Source organism: Mus caroli, chromosome 14, assembly GCF_900094665.2.
Source record: "Mus caroli chromosome 14, CAROLI_EIJ_v1.1, whole genome shotgun sequence".
NCBI classification, from domain to species: domain Eukaryota; kingdom Metazoa; phylum Chordata; class Mammalia; order Rodentia; family Muridae; genus Mus; species Mus caroli.
This window is the reverse complement of record NC_034583.1, coordinates 50,783,062-50,806,222: the sequence shown is the minus strand read 5'-3', so window position 1 is coordinate 50,806,222 and position 23,161 is coordinate 50,783,062. Positions and strand designations below refer to the sequence as shown.

At 41.5% G+C, this 23,161-nt stretch overlaps 1 protein-coding gene across 8 annotated transcripts in view; it reads left to right on the top strand.

Moving 5' to 3' along the window:
* The window catches only part of Cdadc1 (cytidine and dCMP deaminase domain containing 1), a 38,559-nt gene that overhangs the window by 5,543 nt on the left and 9,855 nt on the right, over positions 1-23,161 (top strand). For all 8 annotated transcript variants that reach the window (XM_029468722.1, XM_029468724.1, XM_021181259.2 and 5 more), the window contains 6 exons: positions 2,437-2,614; positions 5,834-6,403; positions 10,981-11,030; positions 16,396-16,565; positions 18,490-18,679; positions 23,045-23,105. In XM_029468722.1, coding sequence (XP_029324582.1) covers positions 2,437-2,614; positions 5,834-6,403; positions 10,981-11,030; positions 16,396-16,565; positions 18,490-18,679; positions 23,045-23,105 — 1,219 coding nt within the window. The remainder of the gene's footprint in view (positions 1-2,436; positions 2,615-5,833; positions 6,404-10,980; positions 11,031-16,395; positions 16,566-18,489; positions 18,680-23,044; positions 23,106-23,161) is intronic.

Sequence of the window (23,161 nt, the reverse complement as noted above, 5' to 3'; positions counted from 1 at the left end):
AAAAAAAAAAGATGTACAAGTTTATGATAAGAAAGCAAAGGAAAGGGATAAAGTCCCGTGAAGACCTCTGTAACCAAGGGAGTTTCTTAGATTTCTCCATAAAGGCCTTGTGTACTGACAAGCCTATATGTCTTTCCTGTTTGAAAAATTCAAGTGGGAGTATTGTGTAATGTTTTTAACGTCTAATCCTGATTTCACACAGATGTGTTGAGCAATGCCCTGCGGAGTCCTTCACGTGTGTGCATCTTGGTTAATATGACTGAAGTGCAAAGCCTGGTTACTCTTTATGTGGGTCACTTCTCAAGAGTTAAGGATTGAGTCAATTAGCATCTCCCTCTGGGACCAACAGCACTGTCGGTCTTGGTGTTCCTCTCCGAATATCAGATTTCACTGTGGGTCCAAACAACCGTGTGGTCCCAGCTGCATCACCCCCTGTGGGCCTGGAGGGTGTGACCACCACAGACAAGCTTCTTACTCTTTTGAGTCCTTTGTCCCTGATCCACAAATTTCTTATATATATGAAACAGGGGCAGTCAGACCAGAAGGCAAATCCTGACCTCTGTGATTCTGCCTGGGGTGTCCTTGTCACCTTTAGTTTCCAGAGATGGTTGTTGATCATATATAGAGAATAACTTGCGTGTGTATTTTGAAAAAGTTATTATTTTGCTGTCTGCTTTTATAAGTTTCCTGATTAGTTCTGGGAGTGAGTCTCTTCACTGCCTGGTGTGATTTTGACATAATTTGCCTGAGGCTGCTTAGATGCTTTCAACACAAGAGAAGCACAGAGGGGAAAAATTAGTGGATCACCTAGGTCAATATACTGACTAAAGCATGTACAAAAGGTGATCGTGGTCTACCATGGTTTAATGTAAAATCTGTGACTAGAATTATATGGAAACTTGCCAATATGTGTGTGAAGTAAAACAAAACCAGGATGCAGATGAGTGGTTCCCAGAAAGTCAGTGTGTTGGGGCAGCAGTAAGTAGACAGCTCAGACAGAGTACAACTTGGGCTTTTTTTTAAGTTTGAGGTGAAAAGCTCCTTTCAAACTAGATATTGTGAGAAAACTCTACCTTAAACTTTATATTTTGTTCTTAGCTAGAAGCAAAATGAACAGGTTGTGGCCTTTTGTTTTTTTTTTTTTTTTTTTTTTTTTGGGGGGGGGGGTAGGGTGGACTAGATTTTGGGTTTTCTAGACAAGGTTTTTCTTTGTATCTCTGGCTGTCCTGGAACTCAAGGCTGGTCTCGAACTCAAGAGTTTTGCCTGCCTCTGCCTCCATGTTCAGCTATCTTTATTTTGTTTTAAAAAGATTCAGAAAGGTAATAAACTTGGGCTGAAGATTGTTCTAATAAGAGGTTGATAACATGTCTTCTGTGTCTTGGGAACAATGTCACAGACATCCATTTGTTACTGGCTTCTTTCTTTCTTCTGACAGTGTAAAGCCCATGCCCTTCAGCTGAGTTGCAGCCACTCCAATGGCCATGTGGTTCAGTTTTAACAGCATTGGCTCTGGTGCCCAGATCCTTTGATAAGACAATTTTTTACAAAAGATTTATTTATTTATTATGTACAGTGTACTGTCCGCATATATGCCTTCATGCCAGAAGAGGGCACCAGACCTCATTACAGATGGTTGTGAGCCATCATGTAGTTTCTGGAAATTGAACTCAGGACCTCTAGAAGAGCAGTCAGTGCTCTAAACCTCTGAGCCATCTCTCCAAGTCTGATAAGGCATTTTTTATTGGTTGCTTTCTAAAATGGAAAGTTTGCAAACAAACTTGCTGGAAATAACATACACTTTGTATTCAAGGGATATACAGTTCTCAAATATTTTGCAATAAAGAGGGTAAGGTTTACACATTGCAAATTTGGAATCAAACTTATGATTGTGAGCCAGATCTTTGCTAGCTGAGCTATATCTTTAGCCCAGGAGTTGCAAGTTAAGGCTAGCCTGGGCTGTATAATACAATTCTGACTTTAAAAAGTCTTATAATTTTAGAATTGAGATGATGTCTTTATTATTTGAATTCTTCAGAGTCATGTGTAAAACCCAGAGGAATTTCATTATATTTCCTTTACCATTTTGAAGCTTAGAATTAAATAGACCCAGCCTGGATGGCATAAGAAGCAATTCAGCTGACTTGGCTTTTGGCCTATATTAGGTTAAATTGAGTTCATCTGTCACTAGAACAACATAATAATAGTTACACATGTAACTGATTAATTAAAAGAGCCTTTGTTTTGAAAGTTTTTCATGTAAAGTCAATACGAAGCTCTCAGAAATCCTTCATGTACCTAATTAGATACTATTTTTATGCAGACTGTGTTTAGGTAAGAACTAAGCATAGCTTTCCTCTCATTAGAAAATCAAATATTACCCATAAAAAGATAGTAAGATGTTATAATTGATGATGTCATGTTTTTGTCTTAATTAGGTGAAGAAAACTGGTCTTGTGGTGGTGAAAAACATGAAGATCATTGGTCTTCACTGCTCCAGTGAAGACTTACATACTGGGCAAATTGCTCTTATTAAGCATGGGTCCAGGCTGAAAAACTGTGATCTTTATTTTTCAAGGAAACCATGTTCTGCTTGTTTGAAAATGATAGTGAATGGTGAGTATGGACAAGGTGGTACTGGGGACTCAGCTCCTTTCTCTGAGCTTGGACAAGGGAGCACATCTGTAAATGCACACATAGTGAGGGGTGGAAATGTGTGTTTGAGGACCAGTTGACACTCAGGAAGAAGGGTCTGAAAACGTGGATTCTGGGCTCAGCTCTGCCCACTAATTTGCTAAACGACCCTTGCTAAATTACAGGCTGATACCATTTGACGAAGGATCCCCCAAATTTCAGTGGCTTAAGACAGCCCATCAGCCCTACAGTGGTCAGACCTGGGCGCTGCCGCGCTGCAGGCAGTTTAGTCCAGTGGTTGGTTTGTGGGATTAGGCATCATTCTTCCCCTGTTTGTTGTTATCCTGGGGCCTAACTGGAGTCCTCTGCCTCCAGAGAAGGCAGATGTGCTTCTTACAGACCCCTGCTTGGCAGAGGTTGGTGGGGGTGGTGGTGGTAGAGTGCTTGCCCAGCATGGGTGAGGCCCTGGTTTCCCCCAGCACCACAGAACAAAACAAAAGCCATGACCTAGAAGTCACATGCATTCTTCTTTCTGTTTGTTTTCATCATGGGAGCTGTAGGTTCTGGCTGGGCAGCTGCTTTCCTGTCCTGGTTTCTTTTCTGTTGGTGTGATAAACAGCAGGACCAAAAACAACTTGTGGAGGAAAGGGTTTATATGGCTTGCAAGTCCAGATCAAAGTTGATCATAAAGAGAATTCGGGGCAGGGGTTCAATTCAGAGCTGCTCACTGGCTTGCTCTCCATGGCTTGCTCTGCTTTCTTTTCTGTACAACCCAGGCCTAAGAGCTGCACTGCCCACAATGGACTGGGCCCTTACACACCAATCATTAATCAAGAAAATGCTTCACAGACATACCAGAGACATACACAGACATAAGATGGAGGCAGTTCCTCAATTTCTTGAGATTCCCTTTTCCCAAATATGTCTAAGTTTCTGTCAAGTTGACAAAAACGAGTCAGCACACTCCCAAAGGTTACTATAAACCTTGGAAGGGTACACAAAATTTTAATGTGTAGACACTTAGCTGCTTCTGATTCTATTTTACAAGTAGACAGATATGTAGATGATTCTATTATTGTTTAAAATGTGTCTTACACACATGTACCTAGTAGGTCTAGAAAGAAGGCAACAAATATGCTGCTTGGGCTTTGGCCTCCAGGGTTGGTTGGTATCAGATGCGTGACCCAGGCTGCAGGTGAAGCATGAGCTCAGCCTCAATGACCCTGCAGGACGCTGCGTTTTGAAGGGTGCAGCACAAGCTGGATCTTCATGGCTCTACGCATTACTGTTCCGTTTCTATGGGACATACATGACCGAAAGCAACTTACGGACACGTTTATTTTGGCTTGTGGTTCCAGAGGTTTAGAGTCTTGATGGTGAAGGAGGCATAGCATCAGACAGGCATGGTGGCAGGAAACTGGGAGAGAACTAGACGTGCAGTGCGTCTACAAACTGCCAAACCCGCCCCATGAGTTAGTTCCTTCAGCAAGACTGTACCTCCTAGAGCTGCCTTAACCTCTTGAAATAGTGTCACCAAACAGGCTAAAGGTTCAAATATGGAGTAGTGATGGGTGGAGTGTGGTGATCTGTCAGGGCTTCTGTGGAAGCTGTGGAAGACTGACAGCCCCTTTTTTTGTGTTATGGAGCAGAACAGAAAACTCATCTGTCTCATTAGCCCTGGGCTAGGCGTACCTCATCTTAGTGTTCTGCATGAGTCAGAGCTGCGTATAAAGTGATTGCTGCAAACCACAGTATGAGGGTTGCTTTGAGGACCATGTGAGTGACTGAGTTCACAGTGAACTAGCCTACCTTCCTCATGTGTCTTGGGTTTTCTATTGCTGTTCAGTGGTTATGAGCAATTCCTGGTTCAGTGGCTCACAACTACCTGTAACTCCAATCTGACCTCGGAAGGCACTAGAACTCACAGGCACAAACACATAAAATCAAATCCTCTTATTGAACATGAGTAAATAAAACCTTTTAAACTTTGATGAAATTACACCAGATACTAGCAGAAATTTTTCTGTTGTAAACTATAATAAACATTTGGTGCTTACATAGCAATTTTAGTCAACATAAGAAAATTAAAATACTTTTTCATGTTTATTATCCAATTATGTTTCTTTTACAAATTGCCTGTTCTTATGTTTTGTTTCCCTTAAGGTCGTTTTCTTTCCTTTTTTTTTTTCTTTTAAATCAATATGAACTCTTATTTAATGAGCCAACTGTGTCTCTATGTAGTAAAGACTACCTACTTTCTGTTGTCACAACTGAGAGGAAATGCCCTCAGGTTTGTTCTTTCCTCAGTACATAGGCTTTGCAGGGTTGGTGCTGCCTGCTCTCTCTCTCATCACTCCCTCTTTACCTAGGACTATTTTTCTTTTAAAAATTCTTTGTAGTCAATAAGAACAGATGATATAAAAATGCCAGCATGGAACTCATTGCTTAGTATGCTAATTTAAAACTAGTTAACAAAACTAAGACTAAAGTCACATTATTTATTCTCCTATTTTGGACATCTGGAGGTTTTTTTTTTAAATGTTTTTAGTTCAGAAATGCTGCACTAAAACATGAACATTTTTCCCTCTTGAAAATATGGCTTTTGAGAAGAATTCTGAATCTGAAACAGGAACATTTTTGTGTCTAAATGAATTATTTATAATTATTTAGATACAAAACTCTAGGCCTTACTAGGTATTAGCTATAACATTTCCAGAAGCTACCATGGCAACATGGAAAGCCTTGGTGAGTAACACTCACCTTGAGCTTCCAGCCACACTTTGCAAAGCTGGGCTTCTACAGTGTCACTGGGGCTTTGTTAGAGGTTGGTGAACGGTCTCCTGAAAAAGCCAGGTAGTATTCAGGTTTTGAAGGCAGCACTGTGGTTGGTAGTCAACCCCACCATGCAAAGGTGCTCAGTGCATATGTAAATGAATGAGCATGTCTTTGAGTGAATATGAACACTGGAATTTCCATTTCTCATCATCTCATATGATATAGAATATTCCCAGATTTAACCTGTCAGCTGAAAATAAACTAGTCATGGGCCCATTTTTGCCTGTGGGTATTTGTTTGGAACCCTCACATTGTGTAAGTAACAGTGTAGATGTCTGTTTTGGGGCCAGTGGTAGGCTAGATTTAGATAGAAAACCTTTCTCTATTCGGCTTGCATCAGTGACCTTTTCTATTTTTCTATTTTAGCTGGAGTTAACCGAATTTCTTACTGGCCTTCTGACCCAGAGATAAGTTTGCTCACTGAGGCTTCTAGTTCTGAAGATGCAAAGCTAGATGCCAAAGCCGCAGAAAGATTAAAGTCAAACAGCCGGGCCCACGTGTGTGTCTTACTGCAGCCGTTGGTGTGCTACATGGTGCAGTTTGTGGAGGAAACCTCTTACAAATGTGACTTTATTCAGAAAACTGCAAAAGCGTTGCCGGGTGCTGACACTGATTTTTATTCTGAATGTAAACAAGAAAGAATAAAAGAGTATGAAATGTTATTTTTGGTTTCAAATGAAGAAATGCATAAGCAGATACTGATGACTATAGGTCTGGAGAACCTGTGTGAAAACCCCTATTTTAGCAATCTAAGGCAAAACATGAAAGACCTGATTCTACTTTTGGCCACAGTAGCTTCTAGTGTGCCCAACTTGAAACACTTCGGATTCTACTGTAGCAGCCCAGAACAGATTAATGAAATTCACAATCAGAGTTTGCCACAGGAAGTTGCAAGGCATTGCATGGTGCAGGCCAGGTTATTGGCATATCGAACTGGTGAGTTCAATGCTTAGATCATAAATGGGGGCTGAATGTCTGGGTTACAAGTGACACTGAAGTGAAGTGGCTTCATATCTGTGCTAGGATCCCCTGACCCTTATCCTAAAGCATTGCTATTCCAACAGTGTCAAGAAGTGAGCCAGACCCTGTGTTTTCTGTGTTCTTATATTCAGCTTGGCACTTACAGACCAGGAGACTTAAGTCCTTTTTGCTTCTTGTGTGTATGATTCTACGATTCAGTAAGTTCCAAAGTAAAGATGACACAAAAATAAAACTAAATATTTTTTTATTTATTCCACATTTTTTCTACATATTTTTTTAAAATGTTTAATGTGTAGTAGTGTTTTGTCTGCATGCACGTTTGTGCACCGCATACATGCCTTCAGAGCCCAGAAGGAGGTGTTGGGTCCTATGTAACCGGAGTCCGGACAGCTGTGAGCCATCATGTTGGTGCTGGAAATCACTCGGGTCTTCTGTAAAAGCAACAAGTGCTCTTAACTGCTGAGCCATCTCTTCAGCCCATGTATTCTATTTGTAATAAAGACAGAATTCTGAGAATTTAAAAATAACAAATTTAGAAGAAAAAAATCAAGGTAAAAACGTTACTGTAGAGTCTTCTGGTGTATGTCTCTCTCAGCAAGTTAAACAGTCACTCTCGCTCCTTTACATGTTGGTAAAGGAGAGCATTCCTTAGTGATGTTCTTTATTGTAGTAAAGTGTACCGTCTCAATAGCATTTCCATTCTTACCTAATGTTTTTCAGTGTAGAATTACCACCTTGAAAACTCTAACCATGAAGTAAGTAGGGAAAGTCCAGATAGGAGAAGTGGTGACGTAAGACTTATTTGGTACACATGCTATGTATAGTAGGGCTTGCTTTATTTATTCACTTATTTATTTATTTGTTAGATAGAATTCTATGCAGTCCGAGCTCCCTATGTAGCTGAGGATGACCTTGAACTTCTGACCCTCCTCCCTCCACCTCTTGAGTGTTGGAATTACAAGCATGCACCTCCTGGACCTGCTTTATGTTGTGCTGAAGATGAGAGGAACCTAGGGCCTCATGCAGGCTAGGCAAGCACTCCACCACCTGAGCTACAGCCCTTGCCCAGACACTTAAGTATCCCAAGAAAGGAGGAGAAGAGAAGGAAAATCAGAAAGACCTGTACAGATGGCAGTAGTCTTTAAAAGACCTCAGGTCAAGTAAATGGAATGGAGGATCTCAACCAACAATGTACAGACTCTCCATGGAGACCTTCAAAGGTACAGATGTTCCAACTCACCTGGACCCAGTCAGCTGGGTACAGCTAGCTCTTTAAAACTTCTACAGGGCGCTCTGATGGTAATTGGGGTTGATGATGACCTAAAGTCTGATTCGTGTCGTAGAGCTATGTACTCTACTATAAATTACATTTTGTATTATACATCTGTCCACTTGCTATTCAAGTTTATATATAAATCCATGCTGGTATGCTTGATCTAAAAGATTTCAAGGAAAAAAAATAGGGTCTTTTTGGTTTGGTTTTGCTTTTCTTTTCAGGGGAAGGTTCTGGAACTCAATTTCTAGTTAAGATGCAACTTGACTGTCACTTGCCCATGTGAGCTCTTCTGGGGGAGAATCACTGGCACACTTATCATGTTCCCTGAGAACTAGAGTATTTATTAAATGAGGGAATCCTTTTATATCAAAATAAATGCTTCAGGGGCTGGGCAGGTGGCTCAGCAGGTAAAGTGCTCTGCCGTGCACGTGTGAGGACCTGAGTCTGGGTCCCCAGCACACCTAAAAAGCAGGATGTGGTTGTAAGTGCTTACAACGCCAGGGCTGCCACTGAAACAAGATCTCATTGGCCAGAGAGTCCAGCCACTCAATAAGCTCCAGTGAGAGACCTTGTCTCCAGAAGTAAGCACAACCAACATCAGCATGTGGCTTCTACACACACACACACACACACACACACACACACACACGCACACACACAGAGAGAGAGAGAGAGACAGAGACAGAGATACAGAGACAGCACAAGCTTATAATTAGTAAAGCCCTTAGGACACGTATAAAGGAATTTAGAGTCTGTAGATGTTAAAAAGGTATGATAGTGCATCTGCTGTTCTGGCAGGCACTCCCTGCTGGAGTTAGAAGTAGGCAGAAATAGCACCTTCAAAACGGTTCTGATTTGCTCTGCAAGCCAGAAGTTAGTGTGAGAAAGCATTAGAAGGCAGCTGTGGACAATGCAGGACCCCAGCCTCTTTCCTTTGATTGATCAATTGTCTTTACCAGAGCTGGGAATTGGCCTTTTTATCAGGCACCCAGCAATTTTGATCTAGAACTGTAACAGAAGCTGACATAAGTAGGGGCCAACTAGCTAACTCAGAGAAGAAAGGGCTTTGCCACCCCCTCGTCTTCCATGGTGAATAACAGGACTCTTGCCAGTTGTCCTCTTGACCCCTACAAGCACACAGCAACACACACACACACACACACAAACAGAATTTTAAACCTTAAAGAAAAGATGTATGTGCCTGTAGGCATGAACTATGGACTAAAGAGCTCTGACCTTAGGCACCAACAAGCCTCGGGAGTCTGTTAGTAGTTGTAAATTGGTCTTTCCTTCAAAGCTGTGAGGAAAAACAAAACAAAACAGACTAAAAGGAACAGTTTCCTAAAAATTACAGATAAGGTACGCACCTTTAATCCTGACACTCAGGGAAGCTGAGGCAAGAAGACTAAAAGTTCAAGGCCAGCCTGGGTTATCCATCAAGATACTATCTCAAAAAAACAAACAAGCAAATAAGAACAAGTGAAAATCAAGAAACCCTTCTTGAAAAAAGTAGTGACCGTTCCCTTACAGCTAGCCTTTGCCAAGTGCAGAAGTGCTACCTATGGGAAAATGCTGTTTCCTTCTCGACAAGGTCCAGTCTCTGTCCCCTGACTAAGAGAAATGATAGCTCCCAAGACCAAAATCCTAATTTAAGAAAGATATTGTTGCAGGAGATGTGGCTTTTCATATGGAGAGTTTTTTTTTTTTAATTTATGTATTAAGTACTGCTTTGCTTAGGTTTTTATTTTGAAGGTAATAATATTGTGGCTATATTTCTACCACTATCTTAGGAATGAGCACAAAACATTAGTTCATATTCATTTCTGGCATTAAATTACAAAGGTCTAGAGAGGAAGGAAACTTTGTTGATGCCAGATCTCTCCCCTGACACCACGGAAGCCATAACCGCATACCCCTCAGGGTCACCCCCCTCCTTCGCACACAGCTTCCTCCTCCCTGCCACGCTCCGTTCAGCTGCTACATGCTTATGGACCAGACTGTCTCCCTTCCTCCTTCACAGTCTGCCTTTCACTATGGACACATATGGCACTCAAACTGTGGGAAGCTTTTTTAGGGAATTCTTAATGTTAGAGAGAGGTGGAGAAAAGGTTGGGTTAAAAGAACTAACTAAATTAATTTCATATCTAGAAATGGAAATTTTAACTATTGATAAAATTGGTTAAAAAAATGAGATCATGTCTAAAAATGCTTAACAGAAAAAAATATATATTGGACTATAATTTTGAAAAACCCAATGTGCTTGAATTGGAAATACAAAATTTTATTGCCTAAGTGTTTTTTAAGTTAGGGCATCTTAGATTTTTCAAACAACAATGGCAGGACTTTTGTCTGAATTGTGTATAATGGAAAAAGTAGATGTTTAAATGCACTTCCATGGGAGAGCTTAGCTTGAAGGAAACTAGAGGGGAAGACAGTTGTATTCAACCCTTAGCAATATGAATGGCCCTGGGTAAAGGTACAGACAATACTGACTTTTTCTGTAAATTTCCCTACTTTGTCCCTTGCTGTGATTTTGATAAATACTGTGGTTTTATAGTTCAAATTTGTCTTAGAAATTTAAAACTTAGTGTATTGTAGAAGAAAAAAGACCTTAAATAAATTTCTACTTGAACTTTTTTCTTTAACAAAAATATTTCCATTAAGTCAATTTTCCATGAATAGAGTGTAAAAAAATAAGTTAGAACAAGACAAACTTGATTTTATGGATTGGTTATTTCACTAAACCCATTCTTTTAGAAATGTTGTATTTCTTCAGCCTCATCATCTGTTAGAAGTGGTCACATGAGGGGAGAGTCAGTGAGGCTGACCTGTCCCAGTTATAGCTTGAGTGTGCCACTGCCATTCAGAGGTATCACAGAGACCCTGCATGTGGGGTGGTCAGTGGCCCTGTCCCCCTGTGTGTGGGGGGGTGGTCAGTGGCCCTGTCCCCCTGTATGTGGAGTGGTCAGTGGCCCTGTCCCAGTGTGTGGGGTGGTCAGTGGCCCTGTCCTCCTGTGTGTGGGGTGGTCAGTGGCCCTGTCCCCGTGTGTGGGGTGGCTCTGTCTGGTTATTTGGTACCTCATTCCTGAGTCCTATACCCCAAAAGATTTATCTTGAGGGTTTATGTAGTTAGGGCAAGGACTTGTTGCTACATGTATCATGTATGTTGCAATAAATGGGTTCTTATGATTTGAAAAGAATAGATCTTCGTACTGACAGCATTGATTTTTACTGAGATAAACATCCTGTCTTTCAGAGGATCATAAAACAGGAGTTGGAGCTGTCATTTGGGCAGAAGCGAAATCTGTAAGTATGAAAATAATTGTTTAAGTATTTAACCTGAATTTTGTTTAGTCTTCGAGGTGCTGCATTTTGATATTTGAGACAGGATTGGCCTCAAACTCCTGAGCTCAGTTCATCACTCCCTCCATCTTCTGAGTGGTAGCAACTACAGCCCTTGCTGTTTAACCTGATGGCACATGAGCCTGTATTAACTGGTTGAGATTAATGCTTTTATATTGGTGAATTTTATTGAGTTGTAGAAACATCTGTCCCTCCCTCAACAAAAAATTTGGGGGGTGGTATACATTCTTTTTTTTTTGGGGGGGGGAGGGGTTTCGAGACAGGGTTTCTCTGTGTAGCCCTGGCTGTCCTGGAACTCACTCTGTAGACCAGGCTTGCTTGGAACTCAGAAATCCTCCTGCCTCTGACTCCCAAGTGCTGGGATTAAAGGTGTGTGCCACCACTGCCTGGCCCATTTTTTTATTAGATATTTTCTTCATTTACATTTCAAATGCTATCCCCTTTCCTACTTTCCTCTCTGAAAATCCCCTATGCCCTCTCTTCTCCCCCCTCCCCCTGCTCCCCAGCCCACCCACTCCCACTTCCTGGCCCTGGCATTCCCCTATACTGGGGTATATAATCTTTGCAAGACCATCAAGGGCCTCCCCTCCCATTGATGGCTGACTAGGCCATCCTCTGCTACATATGCAGCTAGAGACACGAGCTCTGAGAGTACTAGTTACTTCATATTGTTGTTTCTCCAATAGGGCTGCAGACCCCTTCAGTTCCCTGGGTACCTTCTCTACCTTCTTCATTGAGGGCCCTGTGTTCCGTCCAATAGATGACTGTAGGTATCCACTTTTGTATTTGCCAGGCACGGGCATAGCCTCACAGGAGACAGCTATATCAAGGTCCTGTCAGCAAAATCTTGTTGGCGTATGCAATAGTGTCTGGGTTTGGTGGTTGTTTATGGGGTGGATCCCCGGGTGAGGCAGTCTCTGGATGGTCCTTCCTTCAGTTCAGCTCCGAACTTTGTCCCTGTAACTCCTCTCATGGGCATTTTGTTCCTCCTTCTAAGAAGGAATTAAGTATCCACACTTTGGTCTTCCTTCTTCTTGAGTTTCATGTGTTTTGCAAATTGTACCTTGGGTATTCTAAGTTTCTGGGCTAATACCCACTTATCAGTGAGTGCATATCATGTGTGTTCTTTTGTGATTGGGCTACCTCACTCAGGATGATATCCTCCAGATCCATCCATTTGCCTAAGAATTTCATAAATTCATTGTTTTTAATAGCTAAGTAGTATTCCATTGTATAAATGTATCACATTTTCTGTATCCATTCCTCTGTTGAGGGACATCTGGGTTCTTTCTAGCTTCTGCCTATTATAAATAAGGCTACTGTGAACTTAGTGGAGTATGTGTCCTTATTACAAGCTGGAACATCTTCTGGGTATATGTCCAGGAGAGGTATTGCTGGATCTTCCGGTAGTACTATGTCCAATTTTCTGAGGAACTGCCAGACTGATTTCCAGAGTGGTTGTACCAGCTTGCAATCCCATCAGCAATGGAGGAATGTTCCTCTTTCTTCACATCCTCACTAGCATCTGCTGTCACCTGAATTTTTGATGTTAGCCATTCTGACTGGTGTGAGGTGGAATCTCAGGGTTGTTTTGATTTTCATTTCCCTGATGATTAAAGATGTTGAACATTTTTTCAGGTGCTTCTCAGCCATTTGGTATTCCTCAGTTGAGAATTCTTTGTTTAGCTCTGTCCCCCATTTTTTAATAGGGTTATTTGGTTTTCTGGATTCCAACTTTTTGAGATCTTTATATATATTGGATATTAGTTCCCTATTGGATTTAGGATTGGTAAAGATCTTTTTCCAATCTGTTGGTAGCCTTTTTGTCTTATTGACAGTGTCCTTTGCCTTACAGAAGCTTTGCAATTTTATGAGGTCCCATTTGTGGATCCTTTAAAAAAAAAAAGATTTATGTATATGGGTACACTGTTGATGTCTTTGGACACACCAGAAGAGAGCATCACATCTCATTACAGATGGTTGTGAGCCATGTGGTTGCTGGGAATTGAACTCAGGACCTCTGGAAGAGCAGATGGTGCTCTTAACCACTGAGCCATCTCTCCAGCCCTCATTTGTGGATTCTTGATCTTACAGCACAAGCCATTGCTGTTCTGTTCAAGAATTTTTCCCCTGTGCCCATATCTTCAAGGCTCTTCCCCCACTTTCTCCTCTATAAGTTTCAGTGTCTCTGGTTTTTTGTGGAGTTCCTTGATCTACTTAGACTTGACCTTAGTACAAAGAGATAAGAATGGATCAATTATCATTCTTCTACATGATAACTGCCAGTTGAGCCAGCACCATTTGTTGAAAATGCTGTCTTTTTGTCTACTGGATGGTTTTAGTTCCCTTGTCGAAGATCAAGTGACCATAGGTGTGTGGGTTCATTTCTGGGTCTTCAATTCTATTCCACTGGTGTTCCATTGATCTACCTGTCTGTCACTGTACCAGTATCATGCAGGGTTTTTGTTGTTGTTGTTGTTGTTGTTTTTTTGTTTTGTTTTGTTTTGTTTTGTTTTTATCACAATTGCTTTGTAGTTCAGCTTGAGGTCAGGGATGGTGATTGCACCAGAGATTCTTTTATTGTTGAGAATAGTTTTTGCTATCCTAGGTTTTTTAGTTATTCCAGATGAATTTGCAAATTGCCCTTTCTAACTTAGTGAAGAATTGAGTTGGAATTTTGATGGGGATTGCATTGAATCTGTACATTGCTTTCAGCAAGATAGCCATTTTTACTATATTAATCCTGCCAGTCCATGAGCATTGGAGATCTTTCCATCTTCTGAGATCTTCTTTGATTTCTTTCTTCAGAGACTTGAAGTTCTTATCTTACAGATCTTTCACTTCCTTAGTTAGAGTCACAGAAGGTATTTTATATTATTTGTGACTATTGTGAAGGGTGTTGTTTCCCTCATTTCTTTCTCAGTCTATTTATCCTTTGTGTAGAAAAAGGCCACTGATTTGTTTGAGTTAATTCTAGATCCATCTACTGCACTGAAGTTGGTTTTCAGGCTTAGGAGTTCTCTGGTGGAATTTTAAGGTCACTTATATATACTACCATATCATCTGCACATAATGATATTTTGACTTCTTCCTTTCCAGTTTGTATCCCCTTGATCTCCTTTTGTTGTCTAATTCCTCTGGCTAGGACTTCAAGTACTATATTGAATTGGTAGGGAGAAAGTGGGCAGCCTTGTCTAGTCCCTGATTTTAGTGGGATTGCTTCAAGTTTCTCTCCATTTAGTTTGATGTTGGCTACTGGTTTCCTGTATATTGCTTTTATTATGTTTAGGCCTTGAATTCCTGATCTTTCCAAGACTTTTATCATGAAGGGGTGTTGGGTTTTGTTAAATGCTTTCTCAGCATCTGACGAGATGATCATGTGGTTTTTTGTCTTTGAGTTTGTTTATATAGTGGATTACATTGATGGATTTCTGTATATTAAACCATCCCTGCATCCCTGGGATGAAGCCTACTTGGTCATGACGGATGATCATTTTTGATGTGTTCTTGGATTCGGTTTGCGAGAATTTTATTGAGTATTTTTGCATCGATGTTCATAAGGGAAATTGGATGAGGTTCTCTTTTTTTTGTTGAGTCTTTGTGTGGTTTAGCCGAGTAATTGTGGCTTCATAGAATGAATTGGGTAGAGTACCTTCTGTTTCTATTTTGTGGAATAGTTTCCTTCAACAAATTTTAAGATTTGTCTAGTTAGCAAGCCTTTATTGGACACTTGTGAGTTGTTTGGACACTGCCACAGTGAGCACTGAGCAGTTTAAATTTTTTTAATTACATTTTTTTGGGAGAGAGAGGGGGGGTTATTTCATCTTAAGCTTAAGTTTCAGGTTATATCCTGTCACTGAGGGAAGTCAGGGCAGGAACCTTGGGGGTGCTGCAGTACAAACCATGAAGGAATGGCACCTAGCTTGCTTTCTGCCTCATGTTCATCTAGTTATCTAATCTGACCCATTATCACTGGCCTATGGATACACTGTCCACCGTGGGCCTCAGCTTTCTCCATCAATTAGCAGTCAAGAAATGTCCCACAGACATGTGCACAGAGCAGTTTGATAGAGGCAGCTCTTCAGTTGAGGTTCTCATGCCAGGTGGCTCTCTAGTTGTACAAGTCAACTGTGCCGTCCAAGCAGCACACTGGGCTCCCTTTAACAGCACTGAGCTCTATAGTGCTTTGTCGTCTGTGCTCACCTCACCTAAAGGCTGATTTGTGTCGTAGAGTTATATACTCTACTATAAATTACATTTTGTGTTATACATGTGTCCACTTACTATTCAGGTTTATATATAAATCCATCTCCCTGTGAGGTTGAGGTTGTTTAAGTGGATACTCAACCAGCCTTTCAGCATAGCATTGCCATGTGCACTGCTCTGTGGAGTATTATAGCCATTTACCTCTTGTATACAAAAGCTGTGTGGGAAAGATGTGCAGAAAGAGCTGTGCAAGCTTCAATGCAGCTATGTTCCTGACTAACTCTGTGACCTTGAACGGTTTCTCTTTCTTGACCTTGGTTTTCTTATGAGTGAAATAGGGACAATGATATTATTTTCCAGGTAGTTTCAGGATAAGCAAATGAGGCAGTGCTGGCATTATTGTTCAGTTGTAGAGTGCTGGCTTTGCATTTTTGAGGCCCCAAGTTTGATCTCTAGTGAGTACTTGCATGCCTATGCATGCACATACAAAAACTTTAAACAAAAAGTGAGTTGGCTGTGATGTTTGACATTTGGCAAGTAGCCGAGAAGCAGTTATTGATGTGATATTTTACAGCTTTTGTTGATTCAGATAATCCTGGTTCTTATTAAGCTTTGTTGTTGCTACCACTTGTATACTTACTGAGATCTGTAGCATATTATAAATAATTATATAGACACTTGCTTGGAGAGAACTGCGTGGATCAAGTAAAAAGGTTTATAACTTAAAGACAATGATGTTAACTGCTAACATCAAAGGCAACCTTGAGGTCCTATCTGAGGAAGGTGGCCATAAAATGATCAGATGCTCTGTTTGTGTTTTAACTTTTAAGTTTCATTTATTTCCTTGTGCTAGGGGATCTATGTGTGTCAAGATGCACACCATGTTCTTCCTCTACCGTGCTGATTCCCAGGATCAAACCCAGCTCGCCAGGCTTGGTGGCACATGCCTTTAAAAGCACATCCATTTCTCCAGTTCAGACCTTGTATTTCTCTATGGCTCCATTTGTTACAAAAATGGAGAAAGAGAGCCTTCTTTACATGAAGTATGAGGGAAAGTTTTTTCAGAATGCTGAGACTCACTGTGCTTCTGCTGGCCCCACAGAGAAGCTGCGATGGGACTGGAGCCATGTACTTCATAGGATGCGGGTACAATGCGTTTCCCGTGGGCTCTGAGTATGCTGACTTCCCGCACATGGATGACAAGCATAAGGACAGAGAAATACGGAAGTTCAGATACATCATACATGCGGAGCAGAACGCTTTGACATTTAGGTAAGAGCTGTTTTTAGCCTCTGTCCTTTAAAAGACCACAGAGGATAGTTGAGGCTAGTTCTCTGTTGTTATCTGCTTTCCTTTAAAACCCTAAGAGAGACTTTCAGAAATAGCATCTCGATAAAGCATGGTCCTGCTCCTAGACTGGAGCCTATGTATGGGCACAGAGTCCCCAGCTCTTTCCATTTCTTCAGAAATTCTTTCCTTTTATTCTCCAGTATGAATCTATTTGATGCTTGTCCTTAGGGACTTGCCCGGCTATTTCTATTTTTGGATGTTAGTATCCCCTTTGTTTTCTAAATGTAGAGAACATCTGTTCTGTTTAGGAAACACGCCCTTGGTTAGGGTTACTATTGCTGTGACGAAGCATCACGGCCAGAATCAAGTTGAAGAGGAAAGGGTTATTTGGCCTAGACTTCTACAGTGCAGCCCATCACTGAAAGAAGTCAGGACAGAAACTCAGTCAGGGCGACAACTTAGAGGCAGGAGTTGATGCAGAGGCCATACAGGAGTGCTGTTGACTGGCTTGTTCTCCATGGCTTGCTCAGCCTGCTTAAAGAACCCAGAACCACAGTTCAGGGATGGTACCACCCACAAGTGGGCCCTCCCCCATCAATCACTAATTAAGACAATGTCTTATAGGCTTGCCTACAGCCTGAACTTATAGAGGCATTTCCTCAACCGAGGTTCTTCCTCTCCAGTGACTCTAGTTTGTGTCAAGTTGACGTAAAGCTAGCTAGCACAGGTACAGATGTTTTTATGAACTAAAGTGTTTTAAAGAGCCTCTATTTGAGAGGACCAGACAAGATGTCTGCTTGAGACAGTGTCTTCTGTATATATCAGGGAAGCTGCACCCAGGAAGTATCAACTATATTGCTTCCTAAATGAGACCTGAACAGTTATACTGCCAACTGTTGTGTCAGTGAGGATGGGGAAATTCTCATATGGCTTTACCCCTAGAAGAGCAAAAGACAGTTAATAGCCATGAAGAGAAGGAAAGTCAGTCTTCTTCAGGGATGAGGTCCTGATGGGGTAATGATGATCCAAGAGCTCAGCCTTAACCTTATGTGAGCAGCTCTGAATGGTCTCAGCAGGTTGTGTTTATGAAGATATGTGCACACACACTCGCACACACACGATTAAAATGAAAGAATAAGAGATGGTGACTTTAGGAGTAGGAGGGAGATGGGAGGAATTGGAGAGAGGAGTCGGGAGGAGACTGAGTAACTACAGAACTCCTGTCTGAGATTCTCTAAAGAAAGGTGTAAAGTGCTCTATCAGAGATTGCCATCCCTGCAGCCACACCAGAGCCTCTTTAGTCCAGGCTACCACAGCATGCACCAAGAATATTATCTGCTCTGTCTCCATTATCTTCAGTGAAGGTGTTCTGCACAAGGGTTTGAATATGTCATATCCAATTTTTTAAAAAAGTTATGACTGGGGAAGGTTAGGGGAACTGTAGCTCAGAACTGGATGTTACTATATATTCATTAAGGAAGCATCTAACAATGTATATCCAAGTTAAAGCTCAGCCTTTTGACTGCTGTGGTGACTTAAGGATTAATCAGATAGTTATTTGGCTTTTGGGAACTGAACTCTGTTGTCTGTAGTCATATGAAGTACATATGCGGAAAGGACTGCTCATGTGTTATACTTCTTTCTCCCCCCATGCCCTGCTCTCAGATACTGTCTAGTACGATGTCAATCATTCCAAAGGCTTACTGACAGTCAGTGACTGTCAGTTAGGATTGTCAGATTTTCGCATACTTTGAACATCGCTAATTTAGCAAGAATATTACTTGATTATTATTTGTAATACTGCAAATTTGTTTTACAAAACCTCAACTTTAAAGTTTAAGAATTTTTCTAAAAACATACTTGGTCTTTCATAACAGCTTTTGTAATATTTTATAACTTTTTATAGATGTCAAGATATAAAACCAGAAGAACGCAGCATGATTTTTGTGACAAAATGCCCTTGTGATGAATGTGTGCCTTTAATTAAAGGTGCAGGCATAAAGCAGATCTATGCTGGTGATGTAGATGTTGGAAAAAAGAAAGCAGACATCTCTTACATGAAGTTTGGGGAGCTTGAGGGTGTTCGCAAATTCACAGTAAGTACATGTACTTTTCCTAACGTGTACTTCCTGTTTGCCAAACCTGCCGGACATTGTGAAGTAGTGATTTCACTCTTAGGACTGTGAGTGAGCCATTATCATTATTATTTACCGAAGTATACATTTTCAGCAAAGGATCCCTGCCCTGCACCTGCACCTGCACCTACACCTGCATCTTACAGAGTTGTGCATCGGCCTTTGATGTCTCCATCCCCTCCCATGGCTCACCATCTCTCCGGCCTTGGAGTGTTGGGCAGAAGTGCAGTTGTAGTAGTCACACCTCACAAACACATTTTCTCAGGAGGGAGATCAGAAAAAAGATCAGCTCATACTTATGGTTTTTTTAAAAGGATAGATAGAAGTGGTTCACGGAAAACTCAGAATTTTTAACATACTTCTTTCTGCTTGGGCTTTTAAAAAGTATTTTACTTTGGAATATTCTCGAGCATGCAGAAAAGTTATAAGAATTCTGCAATTTTTTTCCCAGAGATTGTTAGCATGGTATCAAATTACTCTCTGTTTCTACAATGCCATGACCCAGCTAGAGCCACAGGATCAAGAAATAAAGTGAGATTCTGCTGCAGTGAATCCACGGCTCCCACAAGGGCTCCTGCTTATCCCAGTCATGCTCTGTGGAAAGCCACCTTGTCCAGAGTCACAGGCTCCCTTTTGTGTCACCCAGGGGCCTAAACCTAGCACCTAATGCCCCATCAGTAGACTAGAATGTGCAGTGAGTAGGATCGTTTATAAAGAACTGTTTGAAATGTCAGCCTTGGGCTCCTACTTAATCAGTTTGAGCATCGGGAATCAAAGCACACATGTACTGCATACACATGGATATGTTGTTATTAAAGCAGAATGTGCTCGCTGTAGAAGACTAGGAACACTTCAAGCTGCATTATTCTGTAACTTATATATAACATGATCAACATGTCACTGTATTTTCTGTGTTGTTAAAAGTTCCAAAAATTGCTTTTAATAATCAAACACATTCCAACCTGAACACCTAGCTTATATAATTATTTCCTTTGTTATATAACTATATTATTTCCATTTTTGTAGTTGTAAAAAGTCTTTCTATAAATATTTTGAGATGAAAGTTTAAAGTTACTGATTTTTACTGTTTTGCTCAAAGTAATAGATTTCGGTGGTTTGGTATATTTCAAACATCCCTGTTTTGATAATTTCTTATGTAACTCCCCACCTACTCTTTATAAATCCCTCCTCCCTTCCCCCTCTCTCTGTGTGTTATACACATGCATACATGTATAAGCTCACCAATGAATGTCCAAATCTAGGTCGGAGGTTGATGTCAGTACTCTGTATTACTCTCCATCTCTCTCTGAGTCTGGAGCTCACCCTTTCCAGCTAGACTGGCTAGCTGGGAACCTCCACAACCCACATCTCTCTCCACCCCCAACTCCAGGGTTACAGGCTCCCCACTGTGCCTGGCATTTCTGTGGGTGCAGTTATCTGAACTCAGGTCTTCATGCTTATGTGGCCAGCACTTTCCCCACTGAGCCATCTTCTCACTGTCTTGTCTCTCTTGGGACTAACCTCAGCCATCCTATTTTTATAAGTGACCCAGGTCTGAGTCACATGTTTATTCTTTATTGCTCAGACCTTCTTTAGCTAGTATGAAACTCAGTAGATGGGCTAGGGATGGCTCAATGGGAAAGAGTGCTTGCTGTACAAATATGCAGGCCTAAGTGTGGATCTCTGGAATTAACATAAAATACAGGCATGACCATGTGTGCCTATAACTGCAGAGCTGGGCAAGGAATAAACCAAGACAGGAGGATTGCCAAGGATTGCTGGCTACCAGCCTGGCTGAAAGACTAGGAACTTCCAGTTCAGCGAGAGACTGTCTCGAGGCAATGAGGTGAAGAGCAGTAGAAGAGGATGTTTGTCATCTCCTCTGGCCACTACAGGGCACACACACACACACACACACACACACACACAATCACCACCACCACCAACAACAACAAAAACAACAACAACAACAACGACTCAACACAGACATCTGCTCGCTCAAAAAGATTTTTGCAACAACCATGGCACCTTCATGAAGCTCATTAACAAAGCTAAGATAGCCACTGTGAGCTTGGACATCTAGAAGTCTCCTCCATACCAAGTCAAGAAGGCCATGAAAGTGGCCACATTGACTGCATATGCTTATTATAACAAGAATAAAGAAGAAGCCAAGCCATCCGAGGTCATACCAAGAAGAAGTGAGGTGATCTTTTCATTGTCAGCAAGTTGTGGTCTACCTGCATTGAGAAAACTGCAGAAGAAGCCTTTCAGAAGACCCACTGGGTCTGAAACTGAACTGTTTGCACCTCTGTTTTACTCAGTGGCCACAGGAACTTAAGCCTAGAAAGAAGTTATTCTCACAAAAATCATTAAGTCAGTATTATCACCATTAAATTAGCCTTCTTGGATGCATAGGAGGTCAGGAAAGAACTGGTGGATAAAGAGTTGGTGAAAGCCCTGGCCATCTCCAGCTTCGACAATTTCCAGATTGAAAGGTTCCTGAACTGAACCAAACCAATGGCCATGCAGGCTGACTGCCCTGTACCTCAGCCTGGACAGTGCAATCTACTGCTGACACTCCAAGATCATCAGCATCACATCCCATAGCCCTGGGTTCTGTAGACAGGCCTTGGACCAAGCCAGAGGACCATTAAGTACTAGAGGATCACAAGATTAAAGAGACCACTACAAAACATAAGAAAACCTCAGCCCAGGTTCTGATTTGGTTTCATATCCAGGGGAATGTGGTAGTGATTCCCAAGCCTGGGACACCAGCACACACTCTTGGGAACTTTAACTTCCAGTTGAGTGATGGGGAGATAGCCACCATCCTTAGCTCCAATAGGAGCCAGAGGGCCTGCCTGCTACCTGAGACAGTCCATACAGGAGAATGTCCCTACAGCACAGAGATCATCTGAAGAGACTGCCTGGTGGATTCCCTCTTTGCTAACAGGCACCACATCCCTCACGCCTCTCTCATCCTTAGTCAGTCCTGTGTGACATCATGCTGTGGCAAACTTGCTGTAGGACAAAATCCAGGTGATGCTGTATTAAATTCTCATGCTGAGGGGGCTGGTGAGATGACTCAGTGGTTAAGAGCACTGCTCTTCTAAAGGTCCTGAATTCAAATCCCAGCAACCACCTTCCGGTTGATGCCAGTTCCAGGCCACCTTGGGCACCCAGGAGCTTGGTCACACCAGGATCTTAGAGTCTCAGAGGAAGTTTAACTGCCAAGAACTCTGACACACCCAGAATCTCAGGATCACGGGATTCTAGAATCACAGGATCACAGAGAAAGCTGGACTCTGAGGAGTTCTGACTCAACCAGGATTACAGGAAGGACAGGCTCCAATCAGATATATTGAGGGCAGTGAGCACTTGAGATAATCAGATGGCTGGAGGCAAGTGTAAGAACAGAAGTAACAGAAACCAAGGTTACTTGGCATCACCAGAACCAAACTCTCCCACCATAGCAAGTCCTGGATAAACCATCACACCAGAAAAGCAAGATATGGATCTGAAGTCACTTCTCATGATGATGATAATGATGATGATGGTGGAGGACTGACTATAAGAAGGAAATAAATAACTCCCTTAGAGAAATACAGGAGAACACATCCAAACAGGTGAAAGAATTGAACAAAACCATCCAGGATCTAAAAATGGAAGTAGAAACAATAAAGAAATCAAATACCAACAACCACATGGAGGCTCACAACCATTTGTAATGGAATCCTATGCCCTCTTCTGGAGTGCCTGAAGACAGCTACAGTGTACACACATAATAAATAAATGCTGAGCCATGGGGAGCCTGTGCAGGGAAGTGTGACTCATAGGCATTGCCTGTACTCATATGATCAGACCAAATGTTTGTCAAACACCAGGAACTCAGCCAGCACTGGGGATATAAACATAAGGTGATAAAAATAACAATAGTAACAAATGTTAAAAACAAAATTAAAAAAACACCTCAGAGGGTCCTGGAGGTAGATAGTTCCTGGTTTGTTATGGGCATGCAGAATCTTATCCGGTCTCTGTCTTATGTCACTGTGACCTGGGGGAAGTTACTACAGTTCTTTAGTTCTTGCGTTTATCACCTATAAAATGAGTACAAAGGACTGTTAGAGCCCCTTCTCTGAGGGTTTTGATTCTGATTCTAGATTCAGGTGATCTGATTGATCTGATTGAGGGTCATTCAAGGTCAGTGCTTCAGTAGGCATGTACACGTGGACTTTTAAAAGCTATTTTGATAATGAAAAGCAAGGTACTGATGTGCTGTTTATTAACTCATTTTAAACATAAATAAAATATCTGTACCTCCTACAGTGGCAGTTGAATCCGTCTGAAGCTTATAGTCTTGACCCAAATGAGCCTGAAAGGAGAGAAAGTAAGTATTTCTAAGCATTCTGTTGAGGTGGTGATGCTAAGGAGTGGCAGATAGTG